Raw genomic sequence first — 14,715 nt, 5'->3', positions numbered from 1 at the left:
ACGTTCTCCAGGTGATTCAGATGACCTCTAAAGTTTGAGACCGGGACGCCTGGGTGGCTCCAGTGGTTCAGCGTCTGACTTCGACTCAGATCATGGTCCTGGGGTCCTGGGATCGAGCCCCGCATCGGACTCCCTGCTTGGCGGGAGCCTGCTTCTCCTCTCCCTCTGCTGCTCCTCCTGCTTGCGCTCTCACTCTCAATCTCTCTCTCTGTCAAATAAATAAATAACATCTTGAAAAGAAAAGAAAAGAAAAGAAAAAAGAAACCGTAGTGTAACATATTAGGGAAGGTGTTAAAGTTCAGTTTTGTACAAAACTTCCAAATAAAACGTTATACCCATTAAAAGCAGACACAAGAGGCCACATACTACATGAGTGTGTCCCTGGGGTAGTTTGGAAACAGCACAACCATAGGGACAGAAACCAGATCTGTGGTTTCCAGGGGCTAGGGTGGGAGAACGGTGCTGACTGCAGGCTGGCGTCGGGGAATTGGCAGAATATATCCCACATCGTCATTGCGGTGGTGGTAACAGGACTGTTTACGTTCGGCAAAAAGCATCCAAGTCCATTTCACTGTGTGTCGATTTAGCGGGAGTTCTGGGCGCTGTCGCTGCTCAGAGTCACCTGGGGCAGGAAGTTCAGAGAGTCAGACCTCACCCACAACCTACTGAATCAGGACCTGGCTGGCGGGAACACAAGGGGGGCAGTCATGTGCCTTTTAACAAGCTCGCCAGGAAATGGGACAGGGTGGGGTGGTTTGCAGTGTGTGGTTTAGGGCCGGGGTTTCTGGGTCAGGACAGGATTCCAAGCTTCTATCTTGGGTCCAGACCTGAGCCCTGAACCCCAGGCTCCTACATCAACTACTACCTGACGGCCGCCCCCGGATCCTGCCTGCCCCCTCCCCCCAGCCAGCCTCACCCATAGTCTTCTCCATTTCAACTGATGGCCGTTCCGTTCCTCCAGAATTTCAGGCCCCAAACTTTGAATATCACCCTCCATTCCTCTCTCTCTCTTTTTTTTTCCCTTGTTTGTCATTTGGTTTTTATTTCACACTTCACTCTTGTGTCCAGCTGGACTGGGAGGCGGATAAGGACCACGTGGAACACAAAGACCTACTATGAGAGCACAAAGACCGTAGGACGTCGCGGGCAGGTGGGGAGGGGGGTGCCCTCCCAAGGTAAAGCACAAGTCCATTTATCAGCGCCGTCTGCAGACAGCACTGGTGACCTAGCTGGTCTTGCCATTCCCGGATCCGAAGCGCTCCATGGTTTCCGTGTCCTCTTTCACCTTACCAAAGACCACAGGCTCACCCTCCAGCCCCTCGGGCTTGGCAGCGCAGATGACAAACTGGGCACCATTTGTGTGGGGCCCAGCATTGGCCATGGACCAGATGCCAGGACCCGTGTGCTTCAGGATGAAATTTTCATCATCAAACTTCTCCCTCTGTATGGACTTGCCCCTCGTATCTTCATGGTGTGTGACGTCACTGCCCTGGCACAGAAATCCCCGAATCCTTCTGGGAAAGCAGGAGCCAAACCCTTCCTCCCCAGGCCTCAGAGCATGTGAGTTTGCTGCTGTCTTGGGAACTTTGTCTACAAACAGCTGGAAGGAGGTGCAGCCCAGCAGCTCAAGACTACGGTGGGGTTGACCATGGCTAAGCAGCGCAGGGAGGCTCTGGGTGGTGGTGTCAGCATCTGCAAAGCCTCCTATCCTGCTCTAGAAATTCTGTCGGCTCTACCTTCTCACCGCCCCGCTGCCAGCAAACACCCTGGTCTGAGGCACCATCGTGTCTCACCTGGATTCTTACAGTAGGTTTCTAACTTCTCTCCTTGTTTCTCCCCTGGGCCAACCTACAGTTTATTCTCAGTGCTGTAGCTGGGGTGATCATGTTAAAATAAGTCAGACCATGTCATTTCTTGGCCTCAAACCCTCGGGGCTCCCTGTTCCAGAGTAAAAGCCAGAATGTCCTCCAAGGCCCTCGGTGCTCTGCCCTGACCTTGGCTCCATCATCCCCAAGCCCTCCAGGCCTTGTTCACTCTGCTCCAGCCACACTGGCCTCCTTGCTGTCTTTTCAACCTGCCAGTCCTGCTCCTGCCTCAGGACCTTTGCATATGCTGTTCTGCTGGTCTGGAATGGGCTTCCTTCAGATATCCCCACAGCTTGCCCCCTCACCTCCGAGTCTGTTCAGATGTTAACTTCTCAGACCGTATTTGATGTCTCCTTCCTCATTTTGCTCTATAGCACCTACCACTCTAATATTTACTTATTTATTTCTGTCTGTCTCCCTCCTAGAATGTCAGGGATTTGGGGGGCACTTTTATTCACTGCTGTGTCCACAATGCCTAAACCTGGCCCATAGGAGGGGCTCAATAAATGGTTGTTTTAATGAGTGAAGGGGACACCGGAAGCCTGGAGAGAAGGGACTTGCTCACGGTCATAGCCATCTGGAATCAATGGCTTTCACTCTTGGAACTAACAAAGCACCTGTCCAATAGCTTTGACGCAAAGTGCTTTTCACAGCCATGCCAGGTCCAGGACCAAAGCCAGGTCAACTGGACCTCACCCCCAGGACAGAACCAAGGGATAGTCTAACCTCAGGGGGTGCCCGTCTGACTGCCAGGACCCTGGTGCTTGTACAACCAAGTCAAGGGGCTGCCATGGGAGGGGGCTCCTGTGAAGAAGGAAACCTAGACATGCCAGTGCCAGTCTTGGGCTGGTGGAGGCCAAGGCAGCCACCGCCAGTGAGGAGCCACCTCCCTAGCCCCTCCAGCTGCCCGAGTGCAGGCATTGGAGACCGTTGCTGGGCCCAGATACCTGACCCTATGGAGGGGGGGATGGAGGGGGGGACGGAGGGGGAGGAAGGCCAGCAGTTTCCAAACAAGAGAGCAGAAGAACATGGAGCTGCTGTAGGTAGCCCCGCAGCACACGGGGGAGATTCCGAATGCCCCAGGCTCCCTTTCCCCTTGCGGGCCCCACACCAGCAGAGGGCGCCCTGGCCCACAAGGTCCATGTTCTGCTTTCTTTCGCCCTCTGGTGGCCACATGGGTTAGGGCCAGAGGGGAGCCTTGGTCCACCTCGCGAATCCCTCTCCAGGGCAGGGTTGCACCTGCACAAGGGAAGATTCAAAGGGGAGGAGGCTCAGCAGCCCTGGGTCCGGGCCCACCCTGCCCAGCGAGGTGAGGCTGGTGATGCCCAGGACGGCTCCAGTGGGGGAGCATCCACTGTGGGCCGGGCTCCGGGCCAGGCCCTTCTACACCCACCCAGCCCCTGACATGCTTCTCTTCCTCGTCCCCTTCACCACCAAGCAGACTGAGAGCCAGGGAGGGATGGCATCTGCTCAAGATCACCTGGTGAGGAGATGGTGATGCCAGGCCCGACTCCTCCCCCAGGCTGCCCTCCCCTCTGTGTCTCCAACAGCTCATCCACAGATCGGGAACCCTTCCTTCCCAGACCTCGTGATGCACAAAGGGGCTTGTCCAGGAGTTAAAGATATAAAGTGCAAGTACCGGCTGGCTTTTATTGAGGGCCTGCTATGTGCCAGGCACCAGGTCTGCCAGGGCCCTCCTCCCACCTCCCTGCACTTCCCAGCGGCCAGGGGAGAGGATGGGCCCAGGCAGCTGAGACCCAGCTGTCAAGTGGGGAGGGGGCTGAGGTGGAGGTAGAAGGTAGCACAGGGGCCCCAGCAGTTGGGTCCGTGGAGAGGGCAGGGCTCCTGGTGTCCGTACAGCTTGAAACCGAAGGCAGGGGAGCCCCTCTCCTTCCCTCCACCCCAGGCCCTGAGTCAGGCCGGGAAGGGTGAGAGGGCCTGTGAGCCCTGCCTTTTCTCTACATGACCTTCAGGGAAGGGGACCCATCTCAGAGTGGTTTCTCCTGATGCAAGACGGGGCCAGAGGGCAGAGTGGCCATGCCTAAGGTGACGGTCCGGTCTCTATGGGGTCTGTGGCTCCTGGTGGCGTCTCCTGCAGCCATTTCCATTTCTGCTCCGTGGCCAGCTGCAGCCCGCTCCTGGGCGCTCCTCTGGAGTCCCCGCCTGGACCTGGGGGGACAGAAGAGGCATGAAGAGAGAAACAGAAAGAACCAGAGTTGGATATCCAGAGGCAGAGACAGAAAAAGAGACAGATGGGGGGTGCCTGGGTGGCGCAGTCGTTAAGCGTCTGCCTTCGGCTCAGGGCGTGATCCCTGCGTTATGGGATCGAGCCCCACAACAGGCTCCTCCGCTATGAGCCTGCTTCTTCCTCTCCCACTCCCCCTGCTTGTGTTCTCTCTCTCGCTGGCTGTCTGTCTCTGTCAAACAAATAAATAAAATCTTAAAAAAAAAAAAAGAAAAAGAAAAAGAGACAGAGGGCGCCTAGGTGGCCCAGCTGGTTAAGTGTTTGCCTTCGGCCCAGGTCATGGCCCCAGGGTCCTGGGATCGAGCCCCACATCGGACTCCATGCCCGCCGGGAGCCTGCTTCTCCCTCTCCCTCTGCTTGCCTTTCACCCTGCTTGTTCTCTTCTCTCTCTCCCTCTCTCTGTCAAATAAATAAATAAAATCTTAAAAATAAAAGAAAAAGACACAGAGAAGATCCGAGAGACAGAGACAGGCAGAGAGAGAGAGAGAGAGCTTGAGGTAGACGCAGAAATGCAGGGAGCCACAGACAGAACAGAGAGAGAGAGCTTGAGGTAGACGCAGAAATGCAGGGAGCCACAGACAGAGCAGAGCCAGAGAGAGGGAGGAGAGAAGGCAGGCTGAGAAGGGGAAAACAGAGAGCCAGACCCAGCCTAGAAGGGGCGAGCAAACCGAGGCACACGGGGCTGAGGTCCTCTTCCCAGCTCCGCCCTCACCTAGAGCTCATCCCGGGGGTGGGGGTGGAGGCTGTGCCCACTGCTGCCAGCCAGGTCCAGGCGGGGGCCACGCAGGGTCTTGTGAGAGCCACTCCAGCTGATGATGCGGCCGCTGTCATCGTCCCAGGGCGAGGATGTCTCCGTGTCGCTGAGCCACTCGGCATCCCCCGCGTAGTGGGTGGGGGCAGCGAGCAAGGGCCGGGCGGAGAAGGCGCGCAGGTCCCGCGGCCAGAAGTGTGCCTTGTACTGCTCGCTGCAAGGCAGGAGGCAGGCTCAGGAGGGCGAGGTGGGCCTGCCAGTCCCACCACCAGCCTGCCTGGGGCCGGACACCTCACCTGTCCGAAGCACCTCACCTCACTGCCCTCCCCCTCGAGACTGCACAACAAACTCAAGGAGCAGGGGTCCTATTCTCCCCATTTTCCAGATGGGGAAACTGAGGCTCAGAACAGGGAAGTGGCTTGACTAAGAACCACACGGGCAGCCCAGAATTTACACCGCAGTTGGTCTGACTCCAGGACCAGGCTGGGCCACTCCCTGGCGACCCTGAAGAAGTGACTCAGCCTCGGTCTCCCTGGGTACCCAGCATGGGGATTTAATAGTCACCGAGGCGGGCTCCCCGGATGAGCTGACCCTGCCCGGCCCCCATCGGAGACTCACTTGGGGTGCTGGTCAAACATGATGGGCAGGAACTCATCCACAGGCAGCATTCGGCGCAGGGGCTGGGAGGCCAGCAGCTTTCGAGCACCTGCCAGGCTCAAGACATAGGCCAGGGTCCAGTAGGAGTACCCGGCCACCACCAGATGGGGCAGCCCCTCCACGGCTGCCTCCTCCTCGGGGTTCACCTGCTTCCGACCCAGGTAGCTGCGAGGGGAACCAGGAGTCGCTGTGGGTCCTGGGGTGTCCGAGGACCCCTTCCCCCGTCACATCCCACAGGCCAGGCTCAGGCGGAGGACTGGCCAGGCTCCCAACAGAAGGAGGCAGAGCCCCAGAGGCCGCCCCTCTCCCCTCCCAAGCCCCCCCCATCTGGAGGTGCAGGCGGCCTACATTAGGTCCCATGGCAGCTTTTCTGCCTCCACCTCCTCCATCAGCCGCTCCAGTCGCCCCCTGAAGTTGCTCTCAAAGCGCACGTCGTCCTCGAACACCAGGACCTGGGCCAGGCCCCTGGCAACCACCTGCGATAATGGGGTGGAGCGGGGGGAGGCTCTTTACATTCAGGCTGTCCCCTTCCACCTGCCTGACACCGACAGACTCTCCCTGGCCTCCGTTATATGCCAAAGGCTCAGCCCTGGCCACATCCCTCAGCTGCTCCAAAGCCTGCTGGGGCTCCCACCGCCTGGGGACTGAAGTCCCAACGTCTGGCTCCGGCACTCAAGGTCCTCCAGACCCCCGGTCTGGTTCTCCAAGTAGACTCATGATGGCAATCATAACCATCACTGCATTCACTGAGGCTCTCGGGAGGCAGGACACACGATGTCCCCGTACTGCAGTAAGGACACAGAGATGCGGGGACATGCAACCACTTGTCCAAGGACACAGCCCTCGGTGGAACCCGCACCTGCTGGACTCCGGGCCCAGCTCCTCACCTGGCCTCCTGAGCTGTCCTAAAGGAAGCTGGGCTGGCTGAGGGTGGGGGGGGAGACGATCCCCCCACGGTCCCTGAGAAAAAGTTATGTGTGTAACTTCCGGAAATGTGAAAAGAACATGAAATCAGCTCAGTAAACGGTGCAACGGAAGTCATCCTTCGATCTGTTCAGGGACAGTAGAAGACAGGGCGCCTGGGTGGCTCAGTCGGTGAAGCATCTGCCTTTGGCTCAGGTCATGATCCCAGGGTCCTGGGATCGAGCCCTGCATGGGGCTCCCTGCTCAGCGGGGAGTCTGCTTCTCCCTCTCCCTCTGCCCGCTGCTCCCCCTGCTTGTGCTCCCTGCTCTCTATCAGATAAATAAATAAAATCTTTAAAAAGTATATATATATATGTATATAAAGGCTCCCCTGCTTGTATTTTGGCTATAGTGGAAAATAAAAACAAGGAGTAGATCGGTGCTGCTTCCTGGAGGGGCCCTTGCCCCTTGGAGGGCCAATCCTCTGGTCCCTCCTACAGTAGCCAGGCAGTGACCTCTCACCAGTGCTCACCACCACCCTCCTGCCAGCCTAAGATGAGGCTTCCGAACCAAGCCCCGGGCCCTTCTTCTCCCCCCCCCAACACACAGTTGCTGTCTGCCTCAGGGCCTTTGTCCCACTGTTTTCCTCTGCCCAGAAGGCTCTTCTCGCTGCCCCTCGGTGGTGAGGTCCATCCCGACCCCACACCAGGCCAGGAACGCAGGCCAATCCACGCTCCAGGACAGTCTGTCCAAATCCCCTCCATGGCAAGCTTGGTTCCTCCCTGGTTTCCGGGTCCTGCTCTGGTCCCCGAGCCCCAGAAGGGCCAGAGGGGCTTTGCCTTGTTCCTCTCTGCATTCTTAGAGCAGCAGACCTCCTAGCACACGGGCCGTGCTCTGTAGAGACTACAGAATGGATATGGTACAGGGCTGACCGCACAGATTTAAAGCTGCTGGCCAGGTCTTCGTTAGTATGTCCATCCACCCATTGGTTCCCCTGGGTGCTGAGCACAGAGCAGTGAATGGGGTGGCCCCCCGCTCTCTCTGTGGGGGCAGGGGCCAAGAGGGCGGGGTCCTCACCTCCTCCCAGATGGAGTAGTGGCTGAGGAAGCAGCCCACCTCGCCCTTGGTCAGTGTGCGGCCCGAGTAGGGGTCCTGGTAGCCAGGGAGCAGGTCCACGCCGAGGCTCCTCATGATACTGCTGTTGAGTGTCCTGAGGGAGACGGGGATCATGGGGTGAGGGGTGCCTGCCAGGGACCCTTCCGGGGCGCCTGGCCTATGCCTGTTGGGGGCAGTCACACTGGAGTTTAATTTAAAGGTGTCAGCCTTGTTACTGCTTCATGTGGCCTGAAGGCGTTGGCGACAACCCGGGGAACCAGAGCCACCTAAAGCCGGGGTGACCCTCGAGGGAGGGAATAGAAGCACGGGGAGATGGGCAGCAGCCCGAGGGGCATGCTCCCCATGATGAACGTGGGGGACGTGGCATCTGCTTCTCGGGCAGAGGAGAGGATGGACATCCTGCCGTTGAAAGGGCTGGGGGCACAAGGGGCCAACAGCTGTGGGCAAGTGCAGCCGTGTGACCTCTGGTTCCCCAGGGCTACAGGACTGGCCCCCACCCCCACCCCCACCCATCAGGGCCCTAAGTCCAAGACAGAGAGGAGTAAGCCTGGTAATAATAAAGACACCCAACCTTGGGAATACTCCCTATGTGTCAGGCCCTGGCTAAGTCCTCGCCGAGCCCTTAGAAGTTCTAGAAGGAGGGGCGCCTGGGTGGCACAGCGGTTAAGCGTCTGCCTTCGGCTCAGGGTGTGATCCCGGCGATCTGGGATCGAGTCCCACATCAGGCTCTTCTGCTATGAGCCTGCTTCTTCCTCTCCCACTCCCCCTGCTTGTGTTCCCTCTCTCGCTGGCTGTCTCTCTCTGTCAAATAAATAAAATCTTAAAAAAAAAAAAAAAAAAGTCCTAGAAGGAAGGCACAATTATCTGCCATTCACACGGCCGGGCTGAGAGGAGGCGGTGACTTGCCAGAGGTCACCCAGCCGGTAAGCGGCAAAGCTGGAAGGCAAGCCTAGAGGCTCCAGACTCTGGGCCTTAACCACCGCGCCCTCCTTCCTCCAGTAGGCCGAGGGGGCCACCCTGCTCTGTGTCCGTGCGCCCTGGGACTCTCTAAGACAGACTCACTCAGGCCCTGTTTGAGCACCTCCTAGACCAGCAAACTCAGCCCACTCATTTGTTTGCTCTTCCCAATCCCAGGGCGCTCCAGGGGACCACACTGCTCCCCTAGCTGCCCAGGGCCCCACCCCCGGGGAGCCTCACCGGCCATCCACAGCATCCACCAGCCGCCCAGAAATCTCCATCTCCCAGAGCGAGCTTAGCATGCGCTCCCGGCGGTCGGGCCGGCGGGCCAGGCTGATGACAAACACCTAGAGGAGGCAGGGAAGGTGAGTGTGTGTGGGGGGGTGGAGCAGGAGGGGAGAGCCCACCCACTGCCCGACCCCAATTCTGCAGGCTGACAGAACTTACCTCATCAAATCCCATCTTGCTGGGTCTCTTTGGGGGCCGGGACACATGCGCGGAGGCCCACATAGGGGGCCCGTCCACTGCAGAGAAAGTACCCCCCTATTATGAATCCCTACTGGCTCTTGTCAAAGTGACCCTGGAGTCCCGCCCCCCACCTCACTCTTGCCCCCTTGGCAGAACACCCAGGAGGAAGGGCCCTCGAAGATCACAGGATCCACCTGTCTCCATCGTAGAGACGGGGACACCGAGGCTCGGCGGGGAAAAGGACTTGCCCAGAGTCAGGGAATAAGTTAGAGGTGAGGCGGGGACCCCATGCCCACTGCCCAGTCAGGTCCGGGCCCAAGAAAAGGGGCACAGGGGTGGCAGGCCCCCGGCTCCCAGCCCTCACCTAGCGCTTCCAAGATCAGGTGGACGAAGTTGACCCTCTCGTCCTCCAGCCCCTGGTGGGATTTCACGGGCACGTTCATGTACCCATAACGGTGCTCGTTGCACACATGGACCGTAACCCCTGCGGAGAGAGGCTGAATGAGGGCTGCAGCGGGGGGCAGGGCTCTTGGAACCCAAGGCAGGCGTCCTCTCTGGGACTCAGTGTCCCAGATGTGGGGTTGGAGGGAGAAAGGGCTTGACTCAAACAATGTCTGAGGGACCTTTCTGCTGAGATGGCTTCTGCATTCAACAGTCACGTCTAGAGCACCAGCTGGGTGCTGGGGGACGGTGGCGAGCAGGACAGCCCTGCCCCTGAGGGATCATGGGGAGGCAGGAGCAAGCAAACTCCCACCTGACCATAGCCTTCGGGCCAGGCCATTGCTCCACGCGCTAAAGCTCCCCACGTCCCGTCCCCGCCACCCCGCCTGGTTCCAGCACCATCACCTCGTGCCCAGACCCCTTCGCTTGCCTTTTGCACCTGATACAATTTTTTGCCTTGCACACCTGCACAGACTTCACCAACACCTCTTGCTCGAAAAAGCCAAGGACAACACGCCCCCCGCTCTGGCCGCTGTGGGCACCCTGCTTGCTCAGGGGCCGCAGCATGGGATTACATCGTCACTTCTCCTTCTCCCTGAATTCGCCAGTGCAGTCCTCTCAAGACCCTTTCCCAACACTCGGTGTTTCTATCTCACTCTCACCTCTGACTCTTCTCAGGACTGGATTCAACCAGGCCTAGCCCAAACACTTCTAGGTAATTTGCATCTTAAAAATATGCCAACACCCGAGTGTTCTTCTCAGTGTGTGAAGCCAATTGCAGGATTCCTTGATGGCTGCCCAGTGTTCAGGTCCACATAGGCTGGCCCCTGCCTACCTTTCCGGCCTCAGCCTCTGCCATGCCTCCCCTCACTTACTGTGCTCCTGTCCCCTGCCTTCTTACGTTGCCTTCTACCGCAGGGCCTTTGCACCTGCTGGTCCTATTGCCCGAAATGCTCTTTCTTGCTCTTGTTCATGCCTTCCCATACGTCAGATCTCAGCCTCAAAATTGACACCCTCCAGGAAGCCTTCCCTGACCAGATCTACTCTGGTCTAAGCTCCCTGAGCACGTAGGATCAAGAAGCATTCCTTCCTGTCATGGCTGCGATTGGACATTGATTTGTGTGATCCTTGGACTGACTGGACTGGAAGTTCCAGGAGGGCAGAGACCGCCTGGGTTTGCTCACCGCTGTCTCCCCAGGGCGAGGCACATGTGGGTGCTCCATAAATATTTGCCTAATGAAGGAATACATGGAAGTGCCATGATGGGAGCCAGAAGGACATCGAGCCTCCCAGGGCAGTGGGCTCAAGAAAGGCTACGACCCAGACAAACAGGAGTTTAACAGGATGGATGTGAGACTGGGGAAGGGTGTATAAAGCAGAGGGAACAGCATGTGCAAAGACCTAGAAGCCTCCAGGGATGCTCATGGAGAGCTGGTCCTCACCAGCAGCCTGGCAGGCGTAGGCGAAGACGATGATATCGTCGAAGGGCCAGGTGTAGTTGGGATGAGGGGGGTAGAAGGCGAGCTGGGCTGCCCCCTCAGCCCGCAAGGATACCAGGAAGGTGGAATGGACCATGGGCACCCGGAAGCAGCCCCGGCGCTGGCGGTTCTTGGTGGGGAAGTAGTCAGCCGTGCGGCGGTAGTAGCCCTGGGGAAAGGGGTTACTCTGAACTATGACGGGGTCCCTCCATCCCCAGAACACTGCCCCCCTGCCACGGCCCACAGACCCCAAGGCCCCCGTCCCCAGCCTTACCTGGGGTGTGATCCCACACCAGAAATTGGAGTAGTAGGTCTGGGAGTCCAGCATTGGGGCCACCACGGGCAGCCCCTGCTCTATCAGAAGCCTCAGCGTCTGGTTGTTGGTCAGAATGTTGTCTGTATCGGCAAACTTTGGAGAGGGGGATGTCACAGACCCTAGCCTTGTCTGGGCTGTACCCCCAAGGAGTCACTGAGTGGGATCCCTCTAGATTGCCAGAGACCCTGCCTATCTCCTGGGATCCAACAGTGCCCCATTAGAGAGTTCTAACCTATAAACCAGTAGGCCTATTTCTGGACCACGGATCTAGTCTGGAGCACTGACTCCAGGATTGGGTCCAGAGATTCGACCTGAGTTACTGATCTAACAGCTTTATTCTAGATCTGACTTAGGGAGTAGAGCCAAAGACCTACGCTGAGTTCTAGTCTGGGGAACCAAGCCCAGTTTATACTCCGGGCTCTAGCCTAGGAACCTAGGCTCAGTATACACCCTGCAATCTGTCTCAGGGATCCAGGCTTCGTAGCTAATCTGAGCTCAAGCACAGGAATCCAAGCTCAATATCCGGTCTGGGTTCTGACCCAGGTTGCTAGTTGAAGGGTCCAGGCTACAAGTGGTTAGGTCGCACCCAGATTTCTGTCAGGGACAGATACTGCCACCCTAGCCAGGCTTTCTTACCAGGATGTAGTCAGCCCCCCAGTCCCTGGCAAAGGTCAGGGCTTCCTGTTTCAACTCCATGAGAAACTGGTGCCTTTCTTTGGTCCAGTGCTTGGGACCCTCTTCGTCTGGGTAGGACCTAGAGGGTAAAGAGACAGAGTTTCCCTGGGGGCAGGTGCACGTGGTCCCCCTTGTGGCAGGGCAGCGGACAGAGCCCTGGCCTGGAGGCGGTGGCTTGCGGCTGTTCCTTTTCCTCTCTGGGTTGCAGCTGTTGCCCCTGTTCCCAAGAACCTTTCCCCCCAGTCACCACCTGGGCTCCCCCTCGGGCCTCCAGACCACAGCTGCGTAGTCGTCACCCACAGCAGCCAGCCACTCCTGCAGCATCTGCGTGGTGTTGTCCGTGTTGTGGTCCGTGGCACACCTGGGGACACGGGAGGAAGAAGGGTGAGGGGGCTCAGGCACAGAAGGGCCAAATCCCAAGGCAGCCTTGACCCCTAGAGCGCCAAGACCAGTGAGGCTGGAGGCTTGGGTGCTGCAGGGGTGGGAGGTGTGCTACAGAGTATAAGGCAAGCACCGGGTCCCAGGCACAGGTCTGCGACCCACTGTGTGACCTCAGGCGAGGCCCGTCCATCTCTGGGCTTCACGTTCTCCCTCTGGAACCAGCAGCTGTCCTGCCGGGCTCATGGGCTGAGACACCAGAACACGAATGCATTTGAAAGACAAAGTACCCCAACTTTGAGGAACACACCTGCCACATGCCCCGATACCTTCCTTCTTGGCCAGGAGCTCACAGGTCCGTCCCTCCCCCTCTGTGAGTCCGGACTGGACAGAAGAGCTGCTGGTTCCCTCTGCCTGAAAACTGTAATAAGGACCAAACCCGACTTGGCACATCTCTGTGAAGTGCGGATAGGCCTGAGCTCCACAGCCACGGAGCATAACCTCTGGGGTGCAGAAGGGCTTCCCAAGACCGAGGGGGGCGCAGAGGGCTTAGCAAGATCCCAAGTTTTAGGTGCTACTGCCCCTTTAAGCCAATTCCCCAGAACTGAAGACTAACTACGTGTCAAGTCTTGCAGGGGTGGGAACTCACTAACTCCCGAACTGTGGTAATTGTGGGCAGCCTCCCCAGGCCACGGCTCCACCCCCAGCGCAACTGTGGTGTGCTGCGGGGGGTAGTTTGTCAATCCTCTCAAGTTGATCCCCAGCCTCAGCTTGGGACTCCTCCCTGTTCTGGCTTCCACAGACCCAGGGCCTCTGATTCCAGGGCAAGCTGTGGGGACGCCTGGGGGAGAGACTCTAGGGAAGGGGCTCTGCCCTTGCTTCTCCAGCGAGAAGCAGGTCGGAGACCCCTGCAGAGCAGCATGGAGACAGACAGCACCCTCACCTGCTCCCCAGGAACCCCCAGGCCTGCGGATCTCTGCCACGCGGGGACGCAGGGCACGCCGGGCGCGCCAGCTGTTCCTGCCCGCTCCACTCCAGGTCAAGCCAACCACAGGGCCCACGGGGGCTTGAGTTTGGGCTCTGAGGCTAGGGCAGGAGGACCCAAATGAAAGGAAGAGGTCCCCAGAGGAATAGGGGCCGGGGTGAGTGTTCCGGGGTCAACCGAAGGTCCCTGAGGTGAGTCTGCAGGGCCAAGGGGATAAGGGGTCCCCGTCCAGGGGCTCAGGGCCTGCAGGGCCTGTCTGCCCGGGGAGGGGGCCTGTGGGTGGTGTCTGGACGGAGCAGACGGGGGCCATCGGGACTGGAGGCTATCTGTGGGGCCGGGGGTACATGCCCAGAGGGGGGCAATGCCCGCTCTCTCTCACCAGAGGGCCAGCCTGGCCCGGGGGTAGTCCAGCCGCTCCAGCGCGCCCAGGTAGTGGGGCAGTGAGTGCTCGGCATTGCGGGCCAGGATGGTAAGGACCACGGCGGGCAGCGGCGGCTCCACGACGCCCGCAGCCTGGAGCCACGGCCCCAGCAGGAGCAGCAGCTGGAGCAGCGGGGCAGCGGGGGCGGCGGGCATGGCGGGCGCTCGGGCGGTGGCGGTGGCTGCCCCCGGGGCTCGGGCCTGGCGGAGGGGACTGGGCGGTGCGGCCGGGGCGGGGCTTGGGGCGAGGGCGGGGCCGAGGCGGCCGGACAAGGGGGGGAGGAAGCGTACCCCCCAAGACTGGGCTCCCCCTCCCTCCCGCTACACGCTGATTCTCAAGTGTCCTCTCCTCGGCCGGGGGCGGCGGAAGGCCAGGGCCTGGACACCCGCCCCACACGCGAGCCGGGGGCAGCCCCATCCCGGCCGGGCGCCGGCGGGGGAGGGGAGGGGGGACGAGGGGAGGGTCCGGGGGGACGGCATCCGAGCTGCCCCGGCGCCTGAGAACGCTCCACTCCGAAGCCCGGTGCGTTCACCCCGCCGGAATCCGGCTCTACCGAGCGTCCCACGCCACGAGTCCGGATTCCCCGGCCACGCAACCGACCCTCGGCCCTGAGCCGCAGCCCTGCGGGGCGGGAGCGACCCGCTGCAGCCCTTGCCGGGCTGCCGGCTCCCGCCCCGCCCCCGCCCCCACCCCCGGGCGCCCTCTGGCGGACCCACGCGGAACTTCGCAGACCTGCGCGGCGACACCCGGCTTGGGGGGCCGGGCGGGGGTCCCCCGGACCTGGGCGCGCCATCCAGCTTCGTCCCGAGCCCGACGTCCTCCGCGCGTTGTCGTCTTCGCCTCCGCCGAGAGCGCCGGCGCTGCTCCGGCCCTTTAAGAGAGCAAAGCCCCCTCTCAGGCTGAGCGTAGGCCCAGGGGGCGCCACGGAGCCCGCACCTTGACGGAGCCCGCACCTTGACCCAGCCCGGTCCAAAGCAGGAGGTATAGCCTCCCCTGCGGCAGAATCGGGGTCCTGAGGCCCCTGCTGAGATGGAAAGGGGGTTCCAGCCTCCCTTAGGA

At 59.9% G+C, this 14,715-nt stretch overlaps 2 protein-coding genes across 3 annotated transcripts; both read right to left on the bottom strand.

The window, feature by feature from the left end:
* Nucleotides 1-289: 289 nt before the first annotated feature.
* On the bottom strand, nt 290-2,005 carry LOC103670441 (peptidyl-prolyl cis-trans isomerase A-like). Its single transcript, XM_040631349.1, has 2 exons — nt 1,995-2,005; nt 290-1,709 (listed from the first exon to the last, which is right to left on the bottom strand). The coding sequence occupies exons 1-2, from the start codon at nt 2,003-2,005 to the stop codon at nt 1,226-1,228; spliced, it is 495 nt and encodes a 164-aa protein (XP_040487283.1). The 3' UTR covers nt 290-1,225.
* A 1,485-nt stretch (nt 2,006-3,490) lies between these two features.
* Nucleotides 3,491-13,848, bottom strand: CERCAM (cerebral endothelial cell adhesion molecule). Of its 2 annotated transcripts, XM_040631984.1 has the most exons (14): nt 13,615-13,848; nt 12,561-12,671; nt 12,123-12,233; nt 11,834-11,951; nt 11,156-11,290; nt 10,846-11,050; nt 9,327-9,446; nt 8,942-9,018; nt 8,735-8,841; nt 7,499-7,631; nt 5,867-5,994; nt 5,480-5,683; nt 4,823-5,075; nt 3,491-4,034 (listed from the first exon to the last, which is right to left on the bottom strand). In XM_040631984.1, exons 1-13 carry the CDS (start codon nt 13,809-13,811, stop codon nt 4,823-4,825), a joined length of 1,899 nt encoding a protein of 632 aa, XP_040487918.1. In that variant the 5' UTR covers nt 13,812-13,848; the 3' UTR covers nt 3,491-4,034. The 2 variants fall into 2 exon arrangements, with proteins under 2 accessions (XP_040487918.1, XP_040487919.1); XM_040631985.1 differs by lacking the exon at nt 12,561-12,671 and having other exon boundaries at nt 13,615-13,846.
* Nucleotides 13,849-14,715: the final 867 nt, after the last annotated feature.

The sequence above is a fragment of the Ursus maritimus genome, unplaced genomic scaffold (genome assembly GCF_017311325.1).
Source record: "Ursus maritimus isolate PB19 unplaced genomic scaffold, ASM1731132v1 scaffold_17, whole genome shotgun sequence".
In the NCBI taxonomy this organism is placed as follows: domain Eukaryota; kingdom Metazoa; phylum Chordata; class Mammalia; order Carnivora; family Ursidae; genus Ursus; species Ursus maritimus.
Note: the sequence above shows the minus strand (reverse complement) of the source record. Positions and strands in the feature narration are given on the sequence as shown.

What these genes read in the sequence shown, in the direction of transcription:
- CERCAM (XM_040631984.1), bottom strand. Translation starts at nt 13,811, where the DNA reads ATGCCCGCCGCCCCCGCTGCCCCGCTGCTCCAGCTGCTGCTCCTGCTG. An exon ending in GGTATCGGGGCATGTGGCAG is followed by an intron (nt 12,234 to 12,560) that starts GTGTGTTCCTCA and finishes CCGTGTCCCCAG; the next exon opens with GTGTGCCACGGACCACAACA. An exon ending in GGTGTGGGATCACACCCCAG is followed by an intron (nt 11,051 to 11,155) that starts GTAAGGCTGGGG and finishes CCCTTTCCCCAG; the next exon opens with GGCTACTACCGCCGCACGGC.